The 27,166-nt window shown below is 35.6% G+C and overlaps 1 protein-coding gene across 1 annotated transcript in view; it reads left to right on the top strand.

The window, feature by feature from the left end:
- LOC120632183 overlaps positions 1-27,166 on the top strand; it is an 80,090-nt gene that overhangs the window by 32,192 nt on the left and 20,732 nt on the right. Inside the window, exons 13-35 of the mRNA XM_039901990.1 lie at positions 4,528-4,531; positions 12,379-12,484; positions 13,524-13,743; positions 13,875-13,967; positions 14,363-14,592; positions 15,041-15,251; positions 15,413-15,508; positions 15,614-15,840; positions 17,606-17,822; positions 18,228-18,323; positions 18,634-18,863; positions 19,248-19,467; positions 19,753-19,845; positions 20,090-20,319; positions 20,909-21,119; positions 21,379-21,478; positions 21,612-21,831; positions 22,279-22,495; positions 22,829-22,924; positions 23,246-23,475; positions 24,163-24,382; positions 25,162-25,254; positions 26,578-26,807. Coding sequence (XP_039757924.1) covers positions 4,528-4,531; positions 12,379-12,484; positions 13,524-13,743; positions 13,875-13,967; positions 14,363-14,592; positions 15,041-15,251; positions 15,413-15,508; positions 15,614-15,840; positions 17,606-17,822; positions 18,228-18,323; positions 18,634-18,863; positions 19,248-19,467; positions 19,753-19,845; positions 20,090-20,319; positions 20,909-21,119; positions 21,379-21,478; positions 21,612-21,831; positions 22,279-22,495; positions 22,829-22,924; positions 23,246-23,475; positions 24,163-24,382; positions 25,162-25,254; positions 26,578-26,807 — 3,890 coding nt within the window. The remainder of the gene's footprint in view (positions 1-4,527; positions 4,532-12,378; positions 12,485-13,523; positions 13,744-13,874; positions 13,968-14,362; positions 14,593-15,040; positions 15,252-15,412; positions 15,509-15,613; positions 15,841-17,605; positions 17,823-18,227; positions 18,324-18,633; positions 18,864-19,247; positions 19,468-19,752; positions 19,846-20,089; positions 20,320-20,908; positions 21,120-21,378; positions 21,479-21,611; positions 21,832-22,278; positions 22,496-22,828; positions 22,925-23,245; positions 23,476-24,162; positions 24,383-25,161; positions 25,255-26,577; positions 26,808-27,166) is intronic.

Below are 27,166 nucleotides of genomic sequence, written 5' to 3'. Positions count from 1 at the left end.
ATTGCAGGCATTAACTTATCATATTTTGTTGTAAATTAATTGGTCAATTTAATATATTTCATAATGTAATACCACGTGGTCTAATTAAAAATATATGCTTGTTCTTGTCACTTTGAGGAAGTGGGACAACCAACGTGTTAATTGTACTATTTTACACTGAAAGTTATTTGACTTCATCTAAAGTCATAAAGCATTAAAGAAAATGTTTAGCGTGTGATATTTGTCCATTCAATTTAAACTGCTGCTTCATCTCTTTTTTCACACGCTGAATTTTACATTTATCATATTATTTGGCAGTTTTATTCTGCTATTTATATTTTGTGTTAGTATTTTGCTTCGTTGCATTTATTGAATAAATTTAAATATTTAAGATTTCTTTAGCAGGTAATAGGAAAAAGGTAATGGGACATACTTTCATACTAGAAAATTTTAGAAAATGTTAAGTCAAGATTTGAATATTACGACATCTTAGTTTCTATTATCTGACCTTATCAGTAACCATGAAGTTTCAATTAATATGAGTATAATTAATGTCGGTAATTTTTTTCTAGATATAACTCTACCATATTGGATTTTGGATACAGACTATACAAATTATGCTTTGGCGTACAGTTGCATGGACATCAATGCAGATTTCAGAGCAGGTATGTCATTTATAAAATTGTGTCCTTTAATAATTTTAAGTCCAACAAATAAACGGCAGGAAGCTATCTTCAGCCTCTCTCATTCAATTTACAGTAGAATCTAATCTATCTACCTAGGAACGTGGTGGCTTCACTCTAATTGCATCCTCACGGTCCAACGTGAGTTGTTTTTGATTTCAACGCCAACCGATCCTTCAAATACCAACGCACTGCCTCTGTTATTATTTAGTACTTTTGTAGTAATAAATAATTAAAAATTCGAGTACCTATAACACCATCAAATTGTCTTTGGACTAAGTACATTTCTTAAAACTATTTTAATATTTAGAAAAAAATCTCTAGAAAATTCATTTTATGATCCTAAAAGTTGATTCGACCTAAGGTTCATATATTTTACGAAGTGTCGTTACAAAAGTATGGAAGTGTCAGAGGCGTGGAATTACAACATTGTGTATAGGTTAGTTATACTTTTTAGTAAGTAACCTATACACACGTTATAAGATTTTTGTAAAGTTGAGAACGAAGTCATCTATAGCCTATAGCAGTCCACAGCTTGACTAATAGCCTCTCCGTAAAGAAGAGTTTGCTCATAATCACCGCTCTGGGCAAACGGGTTGGTAATTTTAGAAGATGGTAGTAGTAGCACGGAGAACGCTGATGCCCGTTCTCTGTTGTTTTCCCTTAGTTGCCTAGTAAGACACCCGCAAGAAACGGAGGGGCGTTCACAACTGATTCTGATCTGCCGTCGCTACACGTGAAGCAAGTAATAACATGAAATCAATTATAGTTTACAGCTGGAAACTAAGCAGAACAAAAGAGCTGTCGGTAACTTCCGCCAATGCTATCAATAATGCTATTCAAAAAGTCAACGTATTAGAAGAAAGATATTTTGAAACCGTCGACCAAACAGAGGCAGGCTGCTTTCACTTGCCGGAACTATCTCCAGGGGAATCCGTTATATTGAATGGACAATGCGATCCAAATATTCAAGTTGTACAAAACTTTAATGTCACTGCGGTAAATATGGTTTAACATTACTTTATTATTAGTACTAGCTATTGCCCGCGACTTCGTCTGCGTTTGATTTTGTTTTTAGATGTGGCATTCAATTATTTGTAGTTCATCACATTCATCAGATCTGTACAAAGTTTGGGCAAAATTAAACACATATTATAACCTTTATAGTACAAAAATAATTATTGAAATCGGTTATAATTTGTCGGTGTTACGGTGTAAAATCTACAAACACTTTCATCCCCCCTCCCAAAGGAACCGAGCTTAATGTTGGGATAAAAAGTATTCTATATTACTTCTACCACCTCCAAGAATATGTGTACAAAGTTTCATGAGGATCAGTTGAGTAGTTTTTGCATGAAAGCGTAACATACAAACTTACATTGACATTTATAATATTAGTAGGGATAGGGATAGGGATAGTATTGGAGCTTTTTGTGACAGAAATCATTCGGAGAAGTACTTCTGCTACCAAGCAGCATTTTGGCGGGCATGGGGGCCGGTGTAAAACAGGCATTAAGGTTGATAGACACAAAGTACTTTTTAGGACGTGTTCCTTGCATGCCCTGGGAAATGTTGCTCTGTTTATAGGCATTGGTCCTTTTCCAGCAGGTGGACCTAATCGGTCAGTTAATTATTGACCTTCTCCATGTCAACCCTTATCGACCAGGGCACTCCTCCCGCGTGAGAATGGTTCAGACCATAGTCCACAACGCTGGCCCAGTGCGGATTAGTGGACTCCACGTGCTTTTGAGAATAATTTGGAAAACTTTCATGCATGCAGGTTTCCTCGCGATATTTTCCTTCATCGTTTAAGCAAGTGATATTTAAAGTACGTAAATCCGTCAATCATTATTACGATAAAAAACAAATTCGCGTTGCGAAATCTTAGTACTTATATAATGTAACATTGAGCAGGTCAATTCCTAGAGCGCAATCAGACGGTTCATCTAAAGTCAATCATTTTAATTTTAGCGTAAGATAATGGACTTATCACTCACGTACTCGTATTATAGAGCTGTGATATCCTCGTGGTTAACACCACGGCTTCTCTTACCCCCGCAAGAGAAGCCGTGGTGTTTATCACGGACCGAGTTTTATCGCTAGCCGATATATCACTAACTTTGCGTGTTTAATTTAAACAATTAAATATTTATTTATTCACTTGCATCTATGCCTCAATATATTCATGAGGTCCTGTCAGGGCGTAGCAATAAGAAACAGTTTGAACCTTATAATTATTACAAAAACACGATTTCTGTCTTAGGATTCTAATTAGTGTTAGTAGAAATATATATCAGATGTCAGAACAATTAGTTACTATTAAAGATCGTCAAGTTAATAAATCTATTATAATATTAAATAATTGATCAGCCAATAAAACTTACTGTGATATGTCATGAAAATCAATTGAAATAATAAATATCACTTGGTTTAACGGTAAAGGAAATCATCGTGAAGAAACCTTCATAGTCACACGGCGGTACTTTACGGGACGTGTTCCATGCGAAGTGTTGTTGTTTTGTTTTTGGGCGAGGGTTATCCACAACTATCAGGTCGGCCATCTTCTTCGTTCGGCCAAAATCACCATAAAAGAAAAACAAGGTGGGGTCGCCATTATAGGTGGGTACCTGGGTACTCAAACGTATGGCTAGCATCAAAGTCAAGTCATAATAAAAATTTCCTTATTGCCAACAACCAACTTGGCCGGGTGTTTTTTTTGTTATCACCGTCTCAAATTGTCATTTAAAATTATTAGAAGAGGTTAGAGGAATAATTCACACCTAAGCTTTTTTATCGATAACGTCGTCCTTTATAATATAATAGGACTTTTCTATAAGCTTACCTACACTTGGATTCACTGCCTTGATACGTGCTAGCTTTTATTTCTTCAAGTTATACTTCTTTTGGCGCGATGGAGAAAAATGATGAGAGTGAATTTTTACGATGCGCGCGCACACCGACACCTGAATTCTACATCATAAAGTTAGTTCTAGGTGGCATGAAAACTATGTTCAATTTGTATATTCTAGTATTTTTATATTTAGAACACGTGTTTCGTAACAGTACAAATACAATAAATAAATATTATTACGTTAATAAAACCTTTTTTATTTAAATAAAATCTTTTTGATTGATTTTTATATTTATCGTTAATCACTACTGCATTTTAGTTATTTTTTTTCCATACGCCAAAGAAGTGTGACTTCTAACGCGTGTACATAAGTAAGTACAGTACACACACTCTTTTTTTTTTTTATTCCACTATCAGTTAGCCTTTTCCTGCGATCTCAGTCCTGGTAAGTGACCTCTTAGGATCATCATTATTAACCATTATTTGCTTAAGCTACAAGAAAAACTGTATAAGCATAAAATTCATTTTTTGAACTGAAATAACATGCCCATGTATGCTTTGATCCGGTCTGAAAGGCGTGGCTGCTGGGATAAATAAATAATTATAGGCATACGAGGCTTAACCTCTAGGTACGCCTCAGGTTTACGGACACAGGGCGGCACTTGGATTTGTTTCTAGCATACCCTGGGAAGTTATGCTCTGCTTAAAGGCAATGAATGACGGCCGATTGGCGCAGTTTGCAGCGACCCTGCTTTCTGAGTCCAAGGCCGTGGGTTCGATTCCCACAACTTGAAAATATTTGTGTGATGAGCATGAATGTTTTTCAGTGTCTGGGTGTTTATATTTATATTCTAAGTATTCATGTATATTATTCATAAAAATATTCATCTGTCATCTTAGCACCCATAACACAAGCTACGCTTACTTTGGGGCTAGATGGCGATGTGTGCGTTGTCGTTATATATTTATTTATTTAATAGTTTTCCATTCTCCATCAGATAGGCGACCTACTAGGTCCGTTAACTAATATTAAAGAAAAAAAAAAAATTTGTAATTTTCAGTACTCAGGCCGCTGGCGTCTCATCGAGAGCTATGCGAGTGACTTCCAAAGTGGAACGTGCCAGGAGACGACGTACTCCATCACTAGTCCAAATACAATCGTGGTGTTAAACTCCCAGGTGGTCAACCAAAACCTGGATACCACTTCTGGAACTGCTGTGGTCGCCACTACAGAGGGAAGGCTACTGGTTCTCGTGACATCACCTAATGGTAACTTACCTATCTCCTCATCAACAAGCACACACTTTTAAAACTGACCTTTGACGTCCCGACTTGGGGATAAAGTGACCAGGTGTCGAACATGTCCACTACTAAACGAACGAGGTAGTTAGGTCAAGACACCTACTTTTTATCCGGTATTTTTGTTTTCTACTCAAATTTCGGGATAAAAGTAGGTACCCTATGTCCTATGTTGTAGCATGAAATTATGCCAAGTTGCATTTAAATTCATTCAGTAGTTTGGGAGTAATGCGCGGCCCAGATACAGATAGACAATCAGACAGGCAGACAAAAATGCGATCATACGGTGCCCTACAAATTTTTTTCAAATATTTTCTTATGGAATTAAACTTCTCAAGTTTAATAAAAAGTATAGAAACATATGAATAATACTCGTTATTCATATAATATATATTTTCAATCAATCAATCAATCAATTTTTTTTTGTCAAAATCTGATATGTACAGAACTACAGATCATAATAATATATTGAGTAACATTCATATTTCGTCATTACCGACAACGTCCAAATATTTAAAATTAAAAAATGCAACTTAAGCTATTAATATATTTTTCATTATTTCTCTCTTTTCAGCTCAAGCTAATGAATACCTGGTGCTCGATACGGACTACACATCATTTGCCCTTGTTTATACTTGCGTCAACATCAACGCTCAACAAAGAAGAGGTAATTTGTAGTATCGCTTTATATAAAGGCATGTCCTTATCATTATTGTCTACCCTTTACCAGCCTAATATGGCACAGATATACTCCTAAAATGAGGAAGGTTTAGGCTGTAGTCCAACAAGCTTACCAAGTATGGATTGGTAGATGATAAGACAGATGCTAGGGATGATAATAATAATAAATAAGTTCAGTCGACCGTTATTGTTCCGATCGTCGTTTCAGTCAATGGTCTTCTCTCGAAAAGCTTCGACCAACATCTTAAGAAGCTTTCGCTTGGTTGTTGGATCAAGGGTCGGATACAGAAGGCAGTAGTCCTTGAAACGACGCGTATTGTGAGGAGGTTCCTCACTCTGGAGCCCTGACCGCCGGTTGCTTGGGCATTCAAAAGCCCCGCAAGCGGAGGGTGGATGTTTTTTTATAAATTTTTAATAGTGTTTTTTATTTCATTTTTAAGCATTGTTAAAAAGAAATTAAAAAGAATAAATGATAGATAATAATAAATAAATAAATATACTACGACAATACACACAACGCCATCTAGCCCCAAAGTAAGCGTAGCTTGTGTTATGAGTGCTAAGATGACTGATGAATTTTTTTTTTATGAATAATATACATAAATACTGATAAAATACATATAAACACCCAGACACTGGAAAACATTCCTGTTCGTCACACAAACATTTTCCAGTTGTGGGAATCGAACGCACGGCCTTTGACCCAGAAAGCAGGGTCGCTGCCCACTGCGCCAATCGTCCGCCAATCGTGCAGCATTACTAAGATTAAGACTCGGCATGGTTGCCGGTGTAATAACATGCTTATGAGGATCAACACTTACGCCTCAGGTTGAAGGGTCAAAGATAAGTTCATCGCATGCCCTGCTTGATTTAAAGGCGATGGTTTTCCAGGAGGGTCGTCTGCTTGCTCCGTCAATTATAACTACAAATAAAAGACGCCGACGATCATTATGGAGAACTCTCAGGCATTCAGGTTTCCAAACGATGATTTCCTTCACTTTAAAGCTACAGATATATATTGCCTAAAACGCGCGCTTGGAGTAAAGCAGAGATCCAAGCGTGCTTATTGAATCTGTAATTCGTCAGTTAGCGTTGTATTTTGATAAGAGCTGTATGGTTTCAATAACAGCTAAATATAAATCTATAGATTACGGAATTTAATAAAGAAAAAATAAAATAAAAAAATAGAATCGACTTTGTTGTACAACTAAAAAACAAGCAATAAATATTTCAAATAAAATGTAGAAATTTCTCGTGGATCACTTCAACAGATCTTGTCCTGATGAAAATAGGACCACATGGGATGTGTACCTTCTCAAACAAAAAAAAAATTCAAATCGGTTTATAAATTATGGAGTTCTGAGCCAACAAACATTAAAAAAAAATTATAACCGAATTGAGAACCTTCGTCTTTTGTTTTTTGTCAGTTAAAAATCGACGTTATGTTCTATCAGGTGAAACCTTTATCATCGTTCTTAGCTTTAAAATACCCCACTACAAGGCAGAGGCCATATCTCTCGTAGGAAAGAGGGCTTGGGTTCTTTGACCCTCCACGCGGCTCGAATCTCTCTGGATATTTAAAACCTTGGCAGAAATGGGTCGGCGAAAATTTTGGTATTAGCTTTAAATAGTTACTTAGTACAGTTCCCAAAGACACAAGGTCTTTGGGAACTGTACTAAGTGAATTTAAATTATGTTTTCAGTCTGGAGCTGGAAACTTAGTAGAACTACAAGTTTGTCCAGCGCCGCCATTGAGCGTATCGACCCGATTATCAATCAAATTGATGTTCTGAACGACCGATACTTCCACCCCGTGGATCACTCGGACAACGGGTGCTTCTACTACCCCACGCCTAATCCTGAAGCACCAGTCATCTTCCCGGGACAATGTGATCCTAATATCAAAGTTGTCACAGACTTCAATATTCCTGCGGTAAGTTGCACTTGTTTCTGAGGGTTCATCATCGGCTACCTCTAACAGTCGAGTGCAGTCGAGTGCTGGTTGGCCTATTCCAATAGCCCATAATCACCACGCTGAAACGGTGGGTTGGTTATGGAAGTAGTAGCACCAGTGGCGTGCACTGCATACATGCACAAAAGCACTGCCTACCCTAAAATTAACATAATAATAATATATACTGGTTTTTATCCAATTGACCTGCTGAATCCGGTGCACGTCACTGAGTAGAACAGAGGACGCTGACGACTGTTCTCCGTTATATACTCTAAGTTGTCTCGTACGATACCCCTAGGAGTGTGGGCTCGTGAAAACTTTATTATGATCTGCCATCACCATACGGATGGAGAGTTTACCGCTAATAACCACACGGCGAACGGTTTAGTGAATATGCTTAAATTTCAATTCCATTCCAAGAAGGCCTTACTTTGTTATCAATACTGAAACAAGTTTTCCTCGCCAAGTTTGTTGTGGGTGGGTGGGTGTCTAAGTCCTGTAGGGCAAAGACACGTGCCCTGCACGGCTAGCATTCCCATGCTAGCCTAGCGACAATTATCTCTCCGGGGAAAGGAAAAAAAAATATCTTCTCCCACAGCTTTATCAACTCTCAGAGCATAGTGCGCCAATGCTCTGAGAGTTGATAAATAATATCCAAATATACGAGTACATATCCGCTCTGGCCCAGTGCGGATTCGAGGACTCCACACGCCTTTGAGAACATTATAGGGAACTCTGAAGCGTGCGGGTTGCCTCACGATGTTTTCCTTAACCGTTGAAGCAATGATATTAGAATTGCTTATAACGCACGTGACTTAAGTTATAGGTGCGTGCCGGGATTCGAACTCGGCACCCCGAAGAAGTAGCCGAAGTCCTAACCACAACTCACAAGGCTATCGCTGCTTCCAGTTAGCTATTATTTCCATACTTATTTAAATGTTTCTTTTAGTAGTGAATAAGAACTTAATATTCATTGGACATATTTACTGAGTCGCAAATTTTAAACAATAACACAGCTGAGTTCAATATAAGAATGCTAATTCTAGAATTTAAACTATCGCGAGTCAGTTTCAATTTAAATGTGTAATTGATGGCTGAATGCTAATACTAAGTATAATCTGTTTGTAGTTTTGAGCACGTTCTTTTAAGGATAGCCCTTTTATTTTCGATTATATATTCACGTTTTTAGAAACAAATGGCAAGGTAATCGCTAAGTAAGGAACGCCTAATAAGCGAATTTCACCAATCGATTTACACTTGGTAACTTGGTTCTTGACACGAAGTGTAGTATTTTGCTTTTGTATTCTCATATTTTTCATTTTTCGTATGGATTGAAAATTAAAATTAGACTTATTTTTACTTTTTTTTATAAATAGTAGTAAAAATCTAAAATTAAATAAGTTACTTGAACTAACGCAAATTTACAATACTTCCGGTTTTATGTGTTATTACAACTTTATAATAAAATAAAGCATACTAGGTATATAATTTAATAATATCTGGCACATATCAAGCTTAGTTATCAAAATTTTAATTAATTTATTTTGTTACTTAATAATACTCTATATATTCATCATTTTCATCATCATCATAAAGAATATTATTAAGAACACGTTAGCGGCACTACAGGCCGCGGGTCTCCTCTCAGATTGAGAAACAAACAGGAATGAATTTTACCTACTGACAATTTAGGTTACCTTTAATTTTTATTAAAAAACTAAAAATTTCAAAAAGAGTTGATATGCACGGATCCACCATGTATCATTGTAGGTCGCGTTTTAGTTTGCAAATTTCGAAAACAATATACGGTCATGTCAAAACAAGTGATATATGTTATCTATGCAGATTTATTTCGGACTGGCCACTTTACTAGGTACCTACGTACATACATTATTATTCAATGCCTAAAAGCCTAATAAAAAAAAATATAAACCTGTTGTAAATTGTAAATCCTTAACAGTTTTCGGAGGTCATATCCAGTAAGTAGCTTTGTGTAAAAACATGTAGCCTGTCAGAATCAGTTTAGAATATTAAACAGACCTTGGTTACCTACCGGGAACGTTCTCGAACGAGAAAGATGACTAATAGTAACCATGTAGGCATGTATCTAGGCTGCAAATTATGATAATGTAACGAAGCGTTCGGCCCGGTTCATTATCACAAACGCTTGCTAAATTATTAGCAAATGTTTTTACATCACTAACCGAGCGTTAGATATTGTTATCGGTGAGCTTCTATCTATGTTTTCAACAGCATTTTAACCCACGACGCGCGCAAAAACAACGGGTTTGAGTTTGATGTGTCTGTGTGTGAGTGTGTCTGTCTATGGCATCGTACTTCCCGAACAGTTTAACCGATTTTGATTCGAGGATTATAGCTAACTAGCTCTTGCTCTCGTTCTTTCTCTACTTTTTTACTTATTTTACAAATCCCGTGGGAATCCTGCTGTTCCTGGGATAAAAAGTAGCATACGTTACTCTCCGTCCTTTTAACTAATTCTATGCTAAGTTGAATGGTTGCTTAGTTAGAGCGTAAAGTAAGGATATACAAATAAAGGAAAACACTTTCGCTTTTATAATAGTAACCAGCAGGGTTCAAAAATATTAAATTGACGGTTTCCCGCGACTTAGTTTATTTTAACAGGAGATATGTGGCATTCAATTAAGGCGTAGTTCTACAGATATTTTAAGAGTTTTATTTTAAAATCGGGTGTAGTTTTTAAAATTAACATTTACAATTAAGTAATCCTATCTCTAAATATAATTGTCACCTGACATTGGGTAATCTGTGTAATGAAAAAAATAGAAATAATTCTTTTCTGCTTTGCCACAATATTTTAAACTCGCGATAACTTCTACATTGTATGTCCAATTGGAATGAATTAAAAGCAAAATAATCGTGAGTAAACCTGCATGCCTGAGAGTTCTCCATAATGTTTTCAAAGGCGTGTGCGGTCCACCAATCCTAACTTGGCCAGCGTGGACTACGGGCTAAATCTCTTCTCAATGGGAGTAGACCCATGGCTTGTAGTGGGCCGGTAATGGGTGGATATGATGATGATGATGACATATCTTATGAATAAACTTGTTTTAGATTTTATTCCTTAATTTCAAACCGTTTAGGCAGCGCATGCCGTACATTATATTTATTCAGTTTGTTTTGGGAATGCATACATATGGCTTTTATGGACAATGTTATTACACAACTTATAACAAAACTTATTACTGCACCTTTGTGAAATAGTGCTAGGTAAGCTAGGCTGCTGGCGCAGGACAGCCAGGTTGACCCTTTGCACAAAAAATAAGCCAGCCCTTCTGGGATCGGATTTTGTATTACATTGGATAAATTCGTTTTCAGTACATGAAACTTTGGCATGACATCGAATCCTATCCCGCCCCGTTCCTGAGAGGAACTTGTCCGAATGCCTTCTACACGTGGAATATCATTGGAACTGTAGATGTCTTTAATACCGAGGTTATAGACCAAAGATTGGACACAATCCAAGGAGTGGGTGAACCAGCAGCCTTTGATGGAAGTGCCAAGCTTTCAGTTCGCTTCCCCATCGCAGGAAGCACACGTAAGGATACTACTTATGTTTATATATATATATCTCTAAACTGAAGAAGCGTGTTTTTCGTTCATGGTCGAACTTAATAATGTAGTGTTATATATTGTACTCTGGTGCAGAATCCTACGTGTGCAAGGCTAATTCGCACCTTAGTCAGTTGTTATATTATACATTGTTTTTTAAAAACATGGGATATCTTTTTTATACATTTCGTAAAGAAATGGCTCTTTTACTTATTTCGAAAACACTTTAGCGATAAAGATTAGAAGATGTTTCTGGGCTGGTAGGAGGTTTCGGCCGTGGCCGTACCGAGAAACACGTACCGCGATGTGATTAAGTGTTCCGGTACGGTGTCGTGGCTAGGAAACAATCGACACACAAAGATTTACCGCCATGCCTTTTATCAATTAGGGATATGGTCTACTGTTCTCGTAACTGTTATACCTAACCTAACAGGTATCAAACTGTGTCATAGAAAGTATGATATTAATTAGGATAGGTAATTATTTTATTTGTACCTCGAGAAATTATTACAATTGCCCGTGGGAAGGTAGAGAGAAGATAGAAGATAACATGCAAAAATAAAACGTTGTGTTAAAATTTCCTATTGTGTTGCAGTAAAGTTTTTCTATTCTATTCTATTCTACTTTTTGAGTTTTGGGCACATAGACATACGAAACTGTTTTTGTATATTTTATATTTTAAGAACTTTGTTTTTGACAACATGAGAACTTCAGTTCGATACTTAAATAGTTTTCTGTAAAATATTACAAACCCAAAAGTAATATTTATTTAACATGCATTAAACAATAGGAATGTGTTTGATTTCAGTTTACAACACAGCACCATACTGGGTTCTATCAACGGATTACTCTACTTATGCCCTCGTATACAGTTGTGAGAATATAAACAATGAACAACGTCAAGGTAATATTTGAAGATTTTTTCTAGAAAAAATAAGTGTATTTCTTCAATAGTGTGGCTTCGTCATGGGAAAGTTACGCACATAAATAGTTTGCATCCTGGAAACGGTCATAGGATATTTTATCCCGAGGAAATAAAGAGTTCCTGCGGAATTTTCAGTAATTCAATTAAAAAGCATATAAAGTCAACAGTTTTATATAGAGTTGCACTCTTAGGAATAGTTCCTATGAACGTCAAATATTGTAAACAAAGAACTAATTTCAGGTACTTATTTCAATAGATTTTAATATTTAAAGCTTAATCATTTTTCTACAGTATTCTCGTGGAAGCTAAGTAGAACGAAGCAGTTGACAGATTCAGCGAGGGCAGAAATCAACAGAGTGACTAGCACTATTCCCGTGCTCAGAGATGACTACTACGTACCAAGGAACCAAAGCAGGGAAGGATGTTTCTATTTCCCAGATCCGCAGCCCGGTGTACCTGTGGTTTTCCCTGGACAATGTGACGTGAACATCCAAGCTGTGTCATCATTCAATATGACAGAGGTAAGTTATCCCCAGTTATTAACAACACTAATCCGAACATGATCAAGAGAGAGAGTGCTCTCTCTTGATCATGTTCGTCAAGAGTGACGACAATATAACAGCATTATGTAACCTACTCCTTGTTTCGATAGATTTTTTTAAAATTACGTTCGTGATGTGATGGCCCCTAGTTATTATGTGAGTGTCAATCGCAGTATGATGCTTAATTGAATCCAAAATAACTTCCATATAAAAACCTGCACGTAATATTCGAGCTTTACTTACGTCTGCCGCAAGGCAGCATTGATATGTTCCGGTCTGAAAAACGTTGTTGCCGGTATCATCATATCAACCCATTACCGGCCCACTAAAGGGCACTGGTCTCCTTCCGAATGAGATGGTGTTAAGGGCGTAGTCCACCACGCTGACCCAGTGCGCATTTTTGGACTCCACACGCCTTTGAGAACATTACGGAGAACTCTCAGGTTTCTCGTCTCATGTTTTCCTTCACACTTAAAGCAAGGGATATTTTAATTACTTAAAAACCATATAACCATATGGCCATTTTTTATTTTATGTTTTTATTTGTGTATATTTTGTTTACGTATTCGTATGTAGTTATTTGAATGTAGGTTTATAATAATTTTACACCTCCTTTTTGTTCTCGCTCTTGTTGTCTCCTAATCCTAAGGTTGCCTGGCAGAGACCGCTTTTAAGCGATAAGGCCGCCTTTTGTATTCTACTCCAGTTTTTGTGTTTCTCTCTATTCGTCCTTTATTTTCCTAACTGTGTATTGGTGTACAAATAAAGAGTTTACATAAATAAATAATAAATAAATAAATAACTTAGAAAAGTTAGAGGATGGGCTGGGGCTCGAACTCGGCCCCCGAAAATGAAGTCAAGTCCTACCCACTGGGCTATCACCGCTTCGTACAGGTACATAAGTACTCGATGCTTCAAAATAGTTTATAAAAAGTAGCAAAAGGTACTTAAGGTTTGGATTTGAGACTTCAGAGTCTGAAAATTAATATGGATACTGGATGTAATATTTTTTTTTTAGTTCCAAGGAATATGGCACGAAATTGAAGCTTATCCCAAAGAACAGCAGACTGGGCATTGCGTTAATCACGAATACACCCTGGGCACTGGAAACGCATTAAACCTCATATCTGCAAGTGTTCTTGACCAAATTCGCGACACAACCAATAGTCAAGTTACATTCACTTCCGCCCAAGATACTAGTGGAAGATTGACAATAACCCTTACATCTGGTGGATCTGGTAAGAATTTAAATAAGTTATCCTAACATCAATGAATTAAATGTATCTTATTCTTTGAAATGTGACTACATTCTTTGGAAATCTTTCAAGCTTAACTATATTCCGTCATCTAATTATTATTTTTGTTATAGTAATCAATATACCATTTTGGATTATTGAAACGGATTACACCAGCTATGCTTTGGCCTATAGCTGCCTGAACATTGACAATGACTACAGAAAAGGTAAGTTTGATTTTAAAAGAAATTAGGATGCTTGAATTATATTCAAAATATAGCCAACAATGAATTACAGTGATTAAAAACGGTTCATAAAGAAATACAAAGGAATTTTTTCGAGCTTGAGACTTTATCTTATTATCAGCATTAACGTTTGTTTTAAAATAAGTTAAAATAGGATTTTAAAACACTCTCAAAAATTAAAAAAGAACTTTTAAAATAAGTTGATTGGTTTGAGTAAAATTCTCTATCTCAGTCTTTAATCTATTATCTCAACTCTCTATTTTTCAAGTTTCAAGTTCGAAACCACCATCAGATTTTGGTCAGAACAATGACTTGTTTACATATTTCTGAAAATGAGTATGATCATCAACAACCCATAACCGATCCACTCTTTCCAGTTTTCAGTTGGAAGCTCAGTAGAACTCAACAATTGACAAGTGGAGCTCTCTTGGCTATTGACGAAGCCATGCAAAACATAGATGTACTACAACATAAATACTTTGAGACGATCAAACAAACAGATGACGCTTGCTTCTACCTACCAGATCCAGTGCCTGGACTACCAGTAACTTTCTCAGGGAAATGTGATGAGAGTTTACCTGTGGTACAGAATTTCGATGCACCGAGGGTAAGTAAAGGCATACTTTATACGATAGTCAATAGTCAATAGTCAATAGTCAATAGTCAATAGTCAATAGTCAATAGTCATTTATTCATAAATATTAATATTATACGTCACAAAGTAATTATTCAATAATAAATTGTCTCATGCAAATGTATATTGAAATTTTATAAATTCATTATAATATTATTCTATAATAACAAATAAGTAAAGTCAATCTTCACAATATTTTACTATCCAAGAATTCATTATAACTGTAGAAAGCCTTCTCGACAAGCCAAGTCTTCAGTCGATATTCTAAACCAATTATTTGTAATCCAGTTGCGATCATAATAATTGCCATCCTCAGCCTAATAATCTAGCACTGTGTGGCACAGCTCTCTTCTGCCATATAATGTGGTTTTGTAGACAAACATTTAAAGTATCAAAATAAAAATAATCTGCAAATTTTTAGTACCTTGGACGCTGGCGAAGAATTTCAAGTTACCCAGAACCTTTCCAAATTGGCAAATGTAATGAGGCCACATACTCCCTCAACGCTGACGGTTCAACTGTCGATGTCTACAACACACAAGTTATAAATGGGGAACTGGATACTATTAATGGCACAGCGATTATAGCTTCAAATGATGGCAGCGCTAAGCTTTGGGTTAATTTCCCTAGCAGTAAGTTTTTATCATAACTTATCTAATAATTCTATTTATTTTGCAATTCCTTACTTTTTATTTCAGAACCATACACCCTTTTATCTACGAACTCAAATTTTATGTATATGATGCATTATTTAATTTTTATGAACTCATTTCAATTCGTTCTATTTTTTCAGCCCCAGAGCCTGCCCCTTATTGGGTTCTTGATACAGACTACGATTCATATGCATTGGTCTACAGTTGCAGGGACTTACCAAATAATCGACGAAGAGGTGTGTATCTTCCTATTGTTACCTTCCTAGCGCATAAACATATTTACCGCACGGTATCATACCTTTTAGATGGAGTTTTATAACACTTTGTCTTTTGTGTTAAAGTTACAAGCTGGAAACTTAGCAGAACAGCACAACTGACTGCAGCAGCAGCGGAAAAGATAAACCAAGTAGTCAATAGTATCAATGTATTAAATGACCGCTACTTCGAAATTGACGACCAATCTGACCAAGCTTGCTTCTATTTACCACCGCCTGGTCCCAGCACACCCATCTTCCGAGGTCAATGCGATTTGAATATTCCTGCTCTTAGTAACTTCAACGCTGCAGCGGTAAGTAATCTTTTAGTAAAACCAAACACAAAACTAAAAATTATTATTCGATAATCGTTGTCATATTTATTATTGGCTAAATTGATGGCACGTTTATTAAAATTATTATGTGAATTGGTGGAAAAACAATGTTTTAATACAAGGTGATCTAGAGTCACTCGGTGATTTACTTAAAAATATAATGGAGATGTATATAGACGAATCAAAGTTAGCGAAACAGAATATAAAAGAACTTTCATAGATAAAAGAATTATTTTCATCTTACAGACTTTCATCGTATAAGTAAGTACAGAAACGTCATCAAACTCTATTTAACATAATATTTCTGTTTATGTTCACTGTCGCCTCCTTTTTCTCCCGTTGCTTTCCTTTTTCAAATCTTTAACTAGGCATCTTATACTGGATTATTTGCATACCAATACGCATCATTATTTTTCATTAAGCTGGATGCCTGACATTTGATTTCCTACTTACAAAAAAGATCAGTGACTATGCATAACTATGGCCATACAAAGGGCAGTTTTTCATTTCAAATAAACCTAGGCAATAAGGCACTTTTGCTAGCATTTAGAATTTCGATTATATTTTGACACTACTCTTTAAATGAATGTTGTGTATAGTCACTACGGACCCTTTTCTTTTTATGACTTACAATATAGAATGTGCACTGATTGAAAGTGGCTGACTGCTTTCCAGTCAGGGAGTTTCGTGCCATGATCATCAAATTTAAATGGAGTAATTTAGACGATATAAGCTTTCAAATGATAATTATAGTCTCCAACTAGCGGACCCTCTCGACTTCGTCCGCGTGAGTCAATCGAGAAGCTAGAATAGATCTGATGCTAAAATTATAATCATCGTGGCTAGCTATGTACCTACTTTCTTTATTTATTATTTATTTATTATTTTACGTAGTATACTGAGTTATCACGTTGTCATTATTTTAGTTGATACGTACTCGTACATACATGGTACGCATGCATTCGTTGTGTCCATCTCCGACAAATATTTATCAGATACTTATTAAAATAAGACAATGCATGCTTGATACACTTTCAAATAAAAAAAGAATTATTAAAATCGATTCAAATTTAACGGAGCTATGAAGTAAAATTGATAAAAATTGTCATCCAATTTCCGGAAGTAGACTTATTGTTTATTGGGATAAAAAGTATCCTATATATTTTACCCGGAATATCAGCTACCACCATACCAAATTTTATTTAAATCCGTTCAGTACTTTTCATGTGATACCCGAACAGACAGACGGACAAAAATTAAATAAAAATCGGTTTTGGACTCAGTATCGATTATAAAGCGTCCCCCAGTTAAAATTTTCAAAATATATTTAATGTACAGAAATCTTCCAGCTACACTTTTATTATTAGTGTAGATTACATCCACAAAAAAAGATTTCAATTTGTGTAACAAAGATCTGCACTAATTTTAAAAAGCCGTTTTTAAAGGAAAATGCTAGCCAACAAAACGCGCTGTGCAGATATGAATCATTTTCACACAAGGGAGTTAAAAGTGGTCGCGAAAAAGGAGCATGACGGCATAAGAAAATGTCACATAATTTGCCATAAATATTGGGTCAATTTACGCTTCAAACGCGGGCATAAGTTCTTCATATAAAAAAATTCATCTGATTCTGAATTTTAGACATTCGAATAATGGGACATTTAATGCGGAACTTTCTTTAACGTTAAGATTTTATAGCAGACTTTGTTTTAAATAATAATTCTTTATCTCTCTTTCATTCCAGTATTTGGGCCAATGGTACGATATCGCGTCCTATAACACTGCATTCCAACAAGGCACTTGTAATAGCGCTTACTATAGCTTAGGAGATGGTGTTGTCGATGTTTTCAACACCCAAGTGGTCAATCAAAGATTAGACACCATGACCGGAGTCGCAAGGGTAGTAAGTGACGATGGTAGTGCTAAACTATCCGTTACTTTCCCTGTTGCTGGAACTAATGGTAAGTAAAGAATAAGGTGTTAAAGCTAATACATAACCATGAATAATTACATTTTGTTATGTTAAAACTTAAAACTAATTTTAAACATCATCATCATCATATAAAACCATTAGCAGGTAACCTGCATGCAACTATGTAGGCTTCCTCACGATTCACCTTTCACCCTAGAAGCATGTAATATTTTAATTGCTTAATATATATTGAAAATTAAAACACAACCTAAACTAATTACGATAAATGTAAATCTTACATGCATGCAATGGTGCTATGAATATTGGCTATATTTCCAATTATCAAATGATAGCTTCCAATTTCCATGTCTTGTATCCTACAGACTATGATCCAAAATCTCGATGAAGAGAGGATTTTAGAACTCGCTTTTATTTAGTTTTGTTTCTATTACAGAAAATATCACAACGCCATATTGGGTTCTCGCGACGGATTACACATCGTATTCCCTTGTGTACACCTGTGTGAATATCGACGCTGAAAGACAACAAGGTAATATACCAAAATCTATCTTCAATCTTCTTTATATTTACATGAAAATTAATTGCCGAGCGTGCGTGTGTAGCCAAAAATCGTAAATGACTAGACCGATTAGTTTTTTTACTTTTTTGGTTTAATAAAAGAGTAGATCGTTAGTCTTTATTGCACAATATAAAAAATAAAAGCGAAATATAAAAAAAAATTAAAGAGAGAATAAGAGTTAAGAAACCTTTAAGATATGAGAAATGCCAAAGTGGATAACATAATGCGTGATTGATTTATAAAATCGATAAACTTGTAAATTTGAAGCTCTACTCCACAGTATGGTCTTGGAAGCTCGGCAGAGAGAAACAACTAACAAATGTAGCAGAGACAGCTATCAACAGAGTCATTTCTAACGTACCAGTACTCGATGATAGGTACTATGTCAAAAGGGATCATAGCAATCAAGGGTGTTTCTATTACCCTGAGCCCGAAGCAGGAATACCTGTTGAGTTCCCTGGACAATGTGATCCTGGAATACAAGCTGCTACCAACTTTAATATGACCGCGGTAAGTCAGAAACTTCACCATCATTACTTCTGACTATCATCATCTTCATAAGTTGTCCACTACTGCCTCCGTAGAAAAGGGTAAATAGAATATGGTTTTATTCAAGTTTAGATCAACAAAAGAGCACCGTGAAAGAACATCGATATTTTCAGTGTTAGTATGTTTAATTTGTTTGCGTAAATAATTGTTCTCCACCTTCGGTAAGTTTTTATGGTAATTTTTTTTTTTAAATCACGATAAGAAAAAATGCGAAGATATTCTCGTTGCTTTAAATTACTTTGAACGTAGTATTAAAAGGTAACTTAAAATTAAGCATTCAGACTTCAGGGTCTAAATATTGTTGTGGTAAAAATATACTCCAAAAATATATAAGAATTATTTTAGTTTCAAGGAATATGGCATGAAATTGAAGCATATCCTAAAGAACAGCAGACTGGGCATTGTGTTAATCACGAATACACCCTGGGCACTGGAAACGCATTAAACCTCATATCTACAAGTGTTCTAGACCAAATTCGTGGCATAACCAATAGTCAAGTTACATTCACTTCCGCCCAAGATACTAGTGGAAGATTGACAATAACTCTTACATCTGGTGGATCTGGTAAGAATTTAAATAAGTTATTTTAACAAAATTTAAATAAGTTTATCTCATTCTATCTGAGCCGTTTATTATTGTGTTTCACATTTACCGAATCAAGATTATAATATGCTTTTAGCGCATGTTCGAGATTTCGCTCTGAAAAGTAGTAACATCATGCTTATCTTCTTTTTGTTAAGTCCATTTATATTTTTTTATTACCTTGATTTAATGTGACTTTATTATTTAGAAATTGTCTTTCAACCACTTTCAACCTTCACTTCATGTAAATTATAATTTTTGTTACAGTAATCACCATACCCTTTTGGGTTATTAAAACGGATTACACCAGCTTCGCTTTGGCCTATAGCTGCGTGAACATTAACAATAACTACAGAAGAGGTAAGTTTGATTGATAAATAAATTATTTAAGAAAGAATTAATTAGACGACATAAAAATTGTATTCAAATTAAATGCTACAATTGATTACAGTCATTAAAAACTTTTAATACAGAAAAAGAAAAGAACAGTTTCAAAGTCAAGGCGCTATAAGCGTTTCATATAGTTTGGAATAATTGACTTGTTAAGATATTTATGCAAATGAGTATTATCATCATAAACCCATAACCGGTCCAATCTTTCCAGTTTTCAGTTGGAAGCTCAGTAGAACTCAACAATTGACAAGTGGAGCTCTCTTGGCTATTGACGAAGCCATGCAAAACATAGATGTACTACAACATAAATACTTTGAGACGATCAAACAAACAGATGACGCTTGCTTCTACCTACCAGATCCAGTGCCTGGACTACCTGTAACTTTCCCAGGAAAATGTGATGAGAGTATATCTGTGGTACAGAATTTCGATGCACCGAGAGTAAGTTATAAGCCATATTATTCTAAATCAATTTAATTAACTAAATCTCTTTACAGTAAGCAAGTTTACTTCACCCTCTAAAACTGATTTATGAAAATTTCGTGAACTGCTGGAATAGATAATTCTTAATTCAAAGTAATATATATACTTTAATAAAACCGTGAAATGATATAGAATATATTTTAATAAAACCGTGAAAAAATTATAGATAATACAAAACTGACATGTCTCCGGAATTTAATGATTAAGGCGTACAAAAGTAAGAGATCATAAATTTATGTACACCCCTTCCCGTTTAGGTAAATTTACTTATTGTTGGGATCATTATTATCACCATATTCAGTCTATTTATCCATTACTGCGTGACACAGTCATCTTGTGACATATAAATAAGAGGGATTACCTTCCACACTTCCATAATGCGATTTTGAAGACAGACATTGTTTATCTGTCTTCAAAACCGCATGGTTTGAATCTTCTTTGAAACCAGCTAATGGCAATACACTGCGACTTCGTTAATATTTTAATGGCATCTTTTTAAATGTATGTATTATGCAAATAAAGATCTATTCTATTCTATGATTTTTAGTACCTTGGACGTTGGCGAAGAATTTCAAGTTACCCAGAACCATTCCAAATCGGCAAGTGTAACGAGGCCACATACTCCCTCAACGCTGACGGTTCAACTGTCGATGTCTACAACACACAAGTCATAAATGGGGAACTTGATACTATTAATGGCACAGCGATTATAGCTTCAAATGATGGCAGCGCTAAGCTTTGGGTTAATTTCCCCAACAGTAAGTTTTTATTACATTATATAATCTTATAATTCTATTCGCACTGGTTAACGCAGTGCTGGTCGACACTGAACGAGGACAGACAACGTCAAGCGAGTCGCTGGGAGCCGCTGGAAGCAAGCGGCCCAGGACCGTGGATTTTGGATTTTTGTAAGAAAAACCATGTGCGTGTGGACTTAAATCGGTTGAAGTGATAATGATCATGATATTATAATGTAGGATCAGTAGAACTAATTTTAATTTCTTCCATTTTTTCCAGCCCCTGAGCCTGCACCATACTGGGTCCTTGATACAGACTACGATTCATATGCATTGGTCTACAGTTGCAGGGACTTACCAAATAGTAGACGAAGAGGTGCGTATCACCAACGTTCTTTGCCCGAGCACGTACAAAAATCTTCCCATTTTTACGTTTAATATAAACATATTTTTCCACGTTATCAACCTTTTTTGATGGAATTTTACTCTTTGTATTTGTGTTTTAGTTACAAGCTGGAAGCTAAGTAGAACAGCACAACTGACTGCAGCAGCAGCGGAAAAGATAAACCAAGTAGTCAATAGTATCAATGTATTGAATGACCGCTACTTCGAAATTGACGACCAATCTGACCAAGCTTGCTTCTATTTACCACCGCCTGGTCCCAGCACACCCATCTTCCGAGGTCAATGTGATTTGAATATTCCTGCTCTTAGTAACTTCAACGCTGCAGCGGTAAGTAATCTTTTTGTAAGTGTAAAACCAAACACCAAACTAAAGATTCGATGATCTGAATCGGTGGAAGTTCAATATTTTTAACCAAGATGGTCTCGGTATACCCTGTGACTAACTTAAAAAATAATGGAGATATACTAAGAACCAAAGTTACCGACACAGCTCAGCGGCAAAACTAAATGACTACAAATCTATTCGTATAAAAGAATTATTTATTTACATACTTTAAACGTATTAGTAATAACATATTCCGTTCACTCACGCTTGCATTCCTTTTTTAAATCTTTTTCTAGGCTTCTTACGCTGGATTATTTTCTTACCACCACGCTTCATTTCTTCACTTATTTTTCATCATTGAGGAACTTTCTTTGACATTCAAGTTTATGGAGGACCTTGTTTTAGATAATAATATTCCTAATATTTCTTTTTATCTCTACTTATTTCCAGTATTTGGGCCAATGGTACGATATCGCCTCGTATAACACTGCATTCCAACAAGGCACTTGTAATAGCGCTTACTATAGCTTAGGAGATGGTGTTGTCGATGTTTTCAACACCCAAGTGGTCAATCAAAGATTAGACACCATGACCGGAGTCGCAAGGGTAGTAAGTGACGATGGTAGTGCTAAACTATCCGTTACTTTCCCTGTTGCTGGAACTAATGGTAAGTTTAGAAAAAGGCGTTAAAACTTATACCTAACCATGACTTATTCAATTTGTTATGTATAAACTTATAAGTTATAACTAATTTAAAATATAACCTAAATCGCGATAAATGTAAATCGTACATGCATGCATTGGTGTTAGCCTAGGTGTACCTTTTGAATAATTAAATTATAGTTTTCATGGATTCACAGTTCTAATTTAATTGGCTTAGGATGGTTCTAATGTCATGGTTTTTAAGCAGAGTTGTCATGTTAAACGATCTACAGCTGGACTCGCCTTTATTTAGATATAACTATTAAGTAGTCGTAATGTTGTATTGTTTCCATTACAGCAACTATCACAACGCCATACTGGGTTCTCGCGACGGACTACACATCGTATTCCCTTGTGTACACCTGTGTGAATATCGACGCTGAAAGACGACAAGGTAATATACATAAAATCTATCTTAAATCTTCTTTATATTTACATGAAAATGAATTGTCGTGCGTCTCTCACTAAAACTCGTAAATAACTATTTTTTTTGGTATATTGAAGGAGTAGATAGCTAGTCTTAATTGCACAATGTTATAAAACAAAAAAAAATAACAAAATATAAAAATGCGGAAGTGTGATCTAACCGCTTTAAATCGAGAAGAAGAGTATTAAGAAACTACCGAAAATATATTTTATGTTAACATGAGAATGGTCAAATCATGAGTGATGGTTTTAAATATCGTTAAACTTCTAAAGAAGCTCTTTTTCACAGTCTGGTCTTGGAAGCTCGGTAGAGAAAAACAACTAACAAATGCAGCAGTGACAGCTATCAACAGAGTCATTGCTAATGTACCAGTGCTGGATGATAGATACTATGAAACAAGGGATCATAGCAATCAAGGCTGTTTCTATTACCCTGAGCCCGAAGCTGGAAAACCTGTTGTGTTCCCTGGTCAATGTGATCCTGGGATACAAGCTGCAGCCAACTTTAATATGACCGCTGTAAGTCATCAGTTACGTTTATAATCGTCTTACTAAGTTTCCGTTAGCCTCTTCTTTGAAGGAAGCAGTAGTCCTTCCTTTTTATAAGCCTAAAACAATCATCAACTGCTGGACTAAAGGACTCTCCCTTCGTGCTTGGTTGCCCACAATTAGCTGGAAAGACAGGTTTGTGATCGCAGTAGACGGTAGTCATAGCACTCAGGACGCTGCTCGGCCAGCAGCATCCTTCACCGTTTTTTTTCCTCGTCTTGTGGACACCTGCACAAACACAACTGTATTCCGATCTGCCATATTTGGTGTCGGCACTAAAAGTTATTATTTTTGATTTTGAATGTTAACTCGAAATTTTAAAAGTGTCAAAATTGGCGGTGGCTGGCTCTTGAAATAGATATAATTTATGGTTTAAATATTTAAAACTCAAAAAAATAAAAACTATAAATTATTTTAGGTATTTCAAGGAGGACTTTTGAAAAGTCAAGTCTCTGTGTTTGTAGTGACTCTACCACCGCGCCGGTTTGGAAACCAAATTCTACCGAGGAGAAGCCGGCAAGAAACTCAGCAGTTGCACTTTTTCCACATCATCATTTTTACAATTAAAGGTCTTTTGAGAAAATAATCGGAGCGGAGTGCTTCCAAGCAACCTATCAAGAAATTAATTATTAAAACTGTTTTCTCTTTTCATTACAGTTCCAAGGAATTTGGCATGAAATCGAAACTTATCCGAAAGAGCAACAATCTGGTCAATGCATAAACCATCGATACACTTTGGGAACTGCTAACTATTTGAACCTTGTATCGTCTAATGTTATTGATGAAATTCTCGGAGTCACTAACAGTAGAGTGACGTTTGCGTCAGCACAAGATTCTTCTGGAAGGCTTGTTATCAACCTAACGTCTGGGGGAACAAGTGAGTTTAAATATGTGATAACAACGCTGTTTCGCTCTCGTTGATGTAATTTTTGGCAGTCAGTTGACAAATGTCCTTCTTTAAACGGTATTTTTCCATCCGTCGAGAACAATACTTGTTGTAAAAGAATTACAATAATAAAAGTAGAGCTTTTTGTAATGGTAGTAGAGTTTTTTGTGACTGAGCTCGTCCGAGGAATTAATATGGCAATGCTTATTTCTGCTGCCAAACATTTGCAGCATTTGCCGTTTTCTGGCCTGGAGGGCCTGGTTGCCGGTGTAATTAAAGGCATATGAGGCTTTCATAGTACCTATGCCTCGAAGGGATGGACACAAGGCAGTATTTTTAGGGCAAGTTTCAAGCGTGCCCTGTGAAGTGTTGCTCTGTTTAAAAAAAAATATTTATTACATAGGAATAGAAACAACGTATGTAATATAACAGAAGAATTAAAATTAAAATGAATTCAAAATAAGTGATGGTTTTCACTTACCATCAGTTGGGAAATCTGCTTTGTCCGTCAACTATTAAGTGCTATTAAAAAAATCGCTCTAGCCCAAAAAAAAACATTCCATAGGATCTAAAAATTTTCCGGGTTAAAGAGCCAATGTCGGTTTCCGACTCATAAACTATCTATGTACAAATAATCACGTAAATCCATTGGTCCGTTGCTACGTGAAAGAGGGACAAACCAAAAAACACACTCTCGAATTTATAATAAAAGTGAAGACGAAGCTTAATTCTTAAATAAAAATAGTCATTTACGTGTAATTTTTTTTCAGCAATAACAATTCCATTTTGGATTTTGAGCATAGACTACGAAGATTATGCTTTAGCGTACAGCTGCGTCAACCGTAACGCGAATCAGCGAGCTGGTAATTTAACCTTGTTTATTTTTAACACCCGACACAAAAACAACGGGTTGTTATAAGTTTGACTGCATGAGCGCATGTCTGTATGTGGCATCGTATTTCCCGAACGGATGAACCAATTTTGTTTTAGTTTTTTTTGTGTGAAAGATAAATTAGTTGGAAGTGTTCTTAGCTACGTTTGATTAATGTGGCATCGTATTTCCCGAACGGATGAACCGATTTTGATTTAGTTTTTTGTGTGAAAGATGAATTAGTTAGAAGTGTTTTTAGCTAGGTTTGATTAAAATTAGTCCAAGATGGCCGCCGCCACAAAATAGCTGATTACATATTTTTCACAACCACCTCAATATGGGTATCAAATGAAAGGGCTTGACAAACAGAAATGTACACTGTACTGAAAGTCGGGGGTTTTGAAATTTATATATATATATATTAAATATATATATATATATAAATCTCATTTCAATTTACAACGTGTAACCGAATTACGGAATAATGTTAAAGGATGCATAAGAATATTTCATAAGGAATCACCCTGTAAAAATATTAAAACAAAAGAAGCATATTTATTTTTCCATACAAACGAATTCAAAACATTCTAAATGTTTATTTATGACAACCCTATTGAAGATAAAAATCCGACACGCGCATAAAATCTACGCTACGCGACGCGTAACTAATATAGTGACAGAAGTCACATGATTTTAATTTTGCATGTGATAGTCCGGCTATAGATAGATAGTGTTTGTTATATGTGCCATAGTTTTTACGGAAAGAAAAAAAAAAACTTTACTCAAAAACTATTAGGGTTTTGGTTTCACAGATAAGTCTTAGAGACAGTTCATAATATACCTCTAAAGCCAGTGAAGTATTATTTCGATTTTCATTTACACGTTCATTGCTTATTCCTAGTTCTCACATGTTCGACTCGACTTTCTCAAAATACTGTAATTTGGATTTGTTTAGATTATTTTTATAAGGCAATCTTATTTCGATAGCCAGTCACTCGGTCTGGTATTAGTCGGATTGCTGCTGGCGTTGCCTTGCAGAATTCAATAATATGCATTGAAAATTAATGCCAAAACGACGAACAAGGATGTGCCTTAATAAGTAACTCCAAATAAATTAGGCATGCATCAACTATTCACCAATATGTATCACCATTTTTTCTATACACATCACCTAAATCGGTAGGCATTCGATTAATGCGATAGGTTGTCTAAACTCCGCGAAAAGCGGGAGATTCTGTACCCTGTGTTGAAATTTATAATTTCTCCAATATTTAATCTCCACACCAAACATATTTTTTTAATCTGATTCTTACAGTTTTCAGCTGGAAGTTAAGCAGATCAAAAGTATTGTCGACTGCAGGAAGTATAGCAATAAACAATAAAATATCGGAGATCGATGTTTTGGATAACATTTATTATGAAAACGTCGACCAATCCGACAAAGCTTGTTTCTCCTTACCCGAGCTATCTCCGGGGCAACCAGCTATATTTGACGGACAGTGCGATAGAAATATTCCAGTCATTCAAAATTTCAATGCCGTTAGGGTTAGTATTTAATTATTTTTATCATTTACTTATTTTAAATATTTATAACATAAAAAAAGCTTAAAATTCCATTATTTTTATTATTATAATTATCTTTTATAAACTATCTACCACTATTGGTTCTCAAACAAATGCGATCTAATAAACTATTGAGCTGAGTCATTTAAGTTTAACCTTAACTTCTCAATCTTATACTAATATTTAAAGCTGAATAGTTTACTTGGTGCATTTACTTGAACGCAATAATCTCAGGAAATACTGGCCCGATTTGAAAAATTATTCTCTGCGTTGGATAACGCATTCATCGAGGAAGGATATATATTATCTAAGACCAATAGGAGCATAGCACCAACGTTAAA

Source organism: Pararge aegeria, chromosome 19 (genome assembly GCF_905163445.1).
Source record: "Pararge aegeria chromosome 19, ilParAegt1.1, whole genome shotgun sequence".
Classification (NCBI taxonomy): domain Eukaryota; kingdom Metazoa; phylum Arthropoda; class Insecta; order Lepidoptera; family Nymphalidae; genus Pararge; species Pararge aegeria.
Note: the sequence above shows the minus strand (reverse complement) of the source record. Positions and strands in the feature narration are given on the sequence as shown.